This window comes from Mytilus californianus, unplaced genomic scaffold, assembly GCF_021869535.1.
Source record: "Mytilus californianus isolate M0D057914Y unplaced genomic scaffold, xbMytCali1.0.p SCAF_10, whole genome shotgun sequence".
Taxonomy (NCBI): domain Eukaryota; kingdom Metazoa; phylum Mollusca; class Bivalvia; order Mytilida; family Mytilidae; genus Mytilus; species Mytilus californianus.
This window is the reverse complement of record NW_026262582.1, coordinates 70,664,915-70,669,361: the sequence shown is the minus strand read 5'-3', so window position 1 is coordinate 70,669,361 and position 4,447 is coordinate 70,664,915. Positions and strand designations below refer to the sequence as shown.

At 30.2% G+C, this 4,447-nt stretch overlaps 1 protein-coding gene across 1 annotated transcript in view; it reads right to left on the bottom strand.

The window, feature by feature from the left end:
• Positions 1-2,396: 2,396 nt before the first annotated feature.
• The window catches only part of LOC127719159 (fibronectin type 3 and ankyrin repeat domains protein 1-like), a 54,739-nt gene continuing 52,688 nt past the window's right edge, over positions 2,397-4,447 (bottom strand). The window contains exons 4-5 of the mRNA XM_052225181.1: positions 3,007-3,082; positions 2,397-2,416 (exon numbers count right to left, since the gene is read on the bottom strand). Coding sequence (XP_052081141.1) covers positions 2,397-2,416; positions 3,007-3,082 — 96 coding nt within the window. The remainder of the gene's footprint in view (positions 2,417-3,006; positions 3,083-4,447) is intronic.

Genomic DNA, 4,447 nt, shown 5'->3' with positions numbered 1-4,447 from the left:
GGGCCTGTAGGTTTAAAACCAAAATTAGTATAAATTATAAAATTCAGACATGAATTTTTGTGATTTTCCTGCTAAAAAAGATACAAGCGGTATCTACAAGATGTTTCATATGAAGTTGTCCATCACATATTCTTATTCATTTTAAAAATAGAGTGCATACGCTGAAATGTCTCGCCTGCTTTACTGACCCTTGATTTTATGTTGAAAGATTAAGGATAAAGGTTTTACTAAAAGTATCACATAAACTTAACATTTTTAATAGATCTGTGATAATGAGGTCAAGGTCAGATTCTTCCTGTCAGGCAGACATATACATCTTACAATTTATCTTAACACCAAACATAGTTGACCAATTGCTTATGGTAATTGAAAAACAAACCAAAATACAAAAACTTAACATTGACCAATTAACCATGAAACGGTGTCAAGTTAAGATTATACCTGCCAGACAAACATGTACACCTTAAATTTATTTCATACAAAAATAGCTGACCTATTACTATAATTATTTCAAAAATAGACAAAAACACAAAAATGCAAACGGACATTAGCTCAGTAAATTAAGCTGTCAAATTTATGATCACAGATTTGACTCAAATTCTCATATTTGATTCATTACATACTAAACTGTATATCCAAATTACAATGAGTCTGAAATAAACAAACAATGCAATAACTCGATATTATATATCAGAATTTCGTGTGTATTTTTGTTTAGACGCCATCTAATTAACCCTCGAGATGACCTCCGAAGTCTGCTGACAGTCACATAATCCGATATAAACAAAAAAAAGCAATAAATAAATATCGACCTCGTGCAATTGGACTTTTCAAGTTTTGTTTGATTTCATGTTATAGGTTAAGAAAATAAGTTAAATCATTGTTTTTACCTGTATAAGAATGATTTTTGTTGACGAAAAAGGTCAACGAAATGGTACACCTTTGTTTCACTTTCAATGTTGACATTTTTTTTCTTTTAATGGCTGAACACTATTTATACATGCCTTACCAATCTCTAGCTAATTCGTTAAATGAAGGTCACATCAATACGGATTCAATGAGGTCGAATTATTGAATAAGTTATCAGCGCTGTTTCTTAGTTTATTTTGACAAAATTGACCTAAACGAGCTGCTAAAAGCGTATTGCTTGTTTCACTTTCATTATTGATTGAACCTAAAAATAATCATGTTTTAATTTGCTTTATATCTCGTAGCTAATGCACCTTTAACATTGACCAATGAACCATGAAAATAAGGTAAATGTCAGATTTTACCTGCCAGACTAACATGTACCCATTACAATCATTCCATACACCACATATAGTTGACCTACTACTTATCGAGAAACGGACCTTATCACGTTACTTTAACCTTGATCACTGATTCATGATATGAGATCGAGATCAGGTGAACCCTGTCTGGCAGATATGTACACATTGCAAGGAAAACATATACCAAACATAGATATCCTAATACTCATAATAAGTGTGAATTTTAAATGACAAAAAAAACTATATTTGTTTTTCTTTCAGTTACTGCACAATGGACATGAGGTAAAGGTAAATTGACATATGACGGATAGAAATTTCGTAACATTAGGTATCTGCATACAAGATATGAAGCATCCAGGTCTTCTATCTTTTGAAATATAAAGCTTTATACAAATAATTAACACTGCCGCTGCCAGATAGTAATACCTAAGTCTCGCATGCTGCTACTTTTATCTAAGGTGAGACAAAATCTCAAGCTAACTGGAATTTATAATAAAAATTCAAAGTATCGCTAGACAGAACAGAGCTGTACATAGTACAATTCAACATTATAAAGTTCTACATGTATATAGATCAAATATCAAAGCATGTCTAAATAAAAGTTATGAAAAAAAATGTGTGTTTAATAATTCATGCTGAGTTACAAAAATTACAGAATTTTTAACAAAAAGTTTGAAATGAAATGAAATCCTCATATAGAAGTTGACAAAAATGCGAAAAACAATCCTTCTGAATGATGTAACATTGACAGTTCTAAATCACATACTAAATCAAACTTTAATACAGAAGTGAAAACCGCTGAAACAATACAACTCAACATTAAAAGTTCCATACCACATTAATACAGAAGTGAAAATCCCTTACATAATACAATTCAACATTAAAAGATCTAAACAACATACCAAATCAAACTTTAATACAGAAGTGAAAACCGCTGAAACAATACAACTCAACATTAAAAGTTCCATACCACATTAATACAGAAGTGAAAATCCCTTACATAATACAATTCAACATTAAAAGATCTAAACAACATACCAAATCAAACTTTAATACAGAAGTGAAAATCACTTAAACAAAACAACTCAAAAATGAAAGTTCTAAGCCACATACCAAATCAAACTTTCATAAATAAGCTGTGGACTCTATAACAAAACAATTACCTTTTCAGTAAGGAGTATACAAATTAAACTATAAACATATAGACTATGATGATAGATGGCTGTTTAAAATCCAGAGCCAAATTAAGTGCAAATTTGAGGACGATATAGCCGACCAGGAATAGACATCCAGGCAAAAACGGAAATCCTTTTTACAGTTTGGCGCAACATCATACTGTTTCAAACCATTTATAAAATCATTACCAGTGGATGTTTAAAGTTATATTTTAATGTTTTTGTGCATTTGAATTTGTTTAAATGTGCTGCTGACTATAAATATCTGATAGGCTTCAATATAAACATTCACAATTTTTATAAACGTCTGACTGTTTAGAGCATCACATATTGCATAGACATTGACATGTGGATGACACATTATTTGGTGCCAATTGTTGAAACCTAAAATTCTTTTAATTTTTAAATCATTATGTTGCTATCTTTTTTATGTATACCATAACATTCCTAAGTATCATTTGACCATATACAAATCTTAACGTCTTTTTATGTTTAAATCTATGGGTTGCTGTCTCATTGATATATTCCACACATACCATTGAATGAAATAAAACTATTACCTTTGAAGACATAAGTTAGACCTATTTGATGGAGGGCTCCTGTGGTCACTTCGTGTTCTTCCTTTGCCATGACAGTCTACAATACAGCAGATGACATGTTATGGTAATGGATAGCATATTATGCATTTAATTGGAGGCAATAAATGTTTTACTCAACTGTTTTCTATGACTTTGATTGAATAAATAAATGTTTCTGTTGTCACTCTCTGTTGAAGTTAAGTCTTAACTTTAACTTCTACATTACTTTTATAAGAAATATAAGTCTAACAATTTTTTTTTAAAACTGTATGTTATTGGCCTAATTCGTTTAATTTATTATCTCAGGTATATTGTGTTTTTTACCGTTAGATTTGTCAACTTGATCAATATTATTAAAGATCTAAAAAAGATAGAAATGCTATTTTGACAAATAAAGTGATTCATATAGTATCAACCAACATAACTGATTTAGATGCACAAACGCATATATTTATATTATATATCTAAATAACTCACTAAGTTTTTTATACTAATGTTGTTGTGTTTTCAAATAGTTCTGACAATGTAAAGCAGACACAAAATATACTGTAGGTCATTAAGATTTCAAGTCAACCAAGTTCATTTCATCAGACTTTATAAATGCAAAAATTAATTTGTCATGAAAGACAAAACTGCTCGACACATAGACGTTTTCTGTTTTCGTTATTTTTCATTAATTTTCTGAATAAATCCACTGCCATTCTTATTTTGATGTTTTTGATTTTAAGTTTCATAACCATAATCAGGTCATCAAAAAGATGGAAATTGATACCTGATTGTAAATGATCATAAAACAAGTTTAACAAAATACCTGTTAAATATAGTCAAAACGGTTTCAATAATAAAAAAAAGTATATTGGGGAAAACATTGTCTAGTCAAGTATACAGACTAGGTCAACAAGAATGGAACTGATATGTTATCTGCAATTTGTACAGAAAGTTGTCTCTTGTTGAGGTCTGTATTACTTCCAACAATGAGAAAAACCCTAACCATGTTGTAAGCTACAACCACTGAGTTACAGTCTATGACTTAGGACAGCTACCTATAGAACGTGGCATGGATAAACATGTGTGTGGGCATTCAACCCTTCCCTGACCTTAAACTGTGATATACCAGCACAAAAAATGAATAATCAGTAATCAAAATATTGTCACTGTAAGCAGCCAATTTGAGGCTAAAACAAAACAAAAATACTTATATGCAGGGTTTCATTTCTTGTATGCCTTACAATGCCAACCCTTACGTTTTTATTGTAACTTATGGTACTGAACCATGAAAAAATTACATGGCTCCTAATATATTCAAAGTAACAAAAACGTAAAAATAGACTTTATACCTATTTACCCATTTTACTTTAAGGTCTTAATATGGCATCTGATTTCAACACAAGTGCATTTAATTTTCAAATTGTTATTTTTGAGC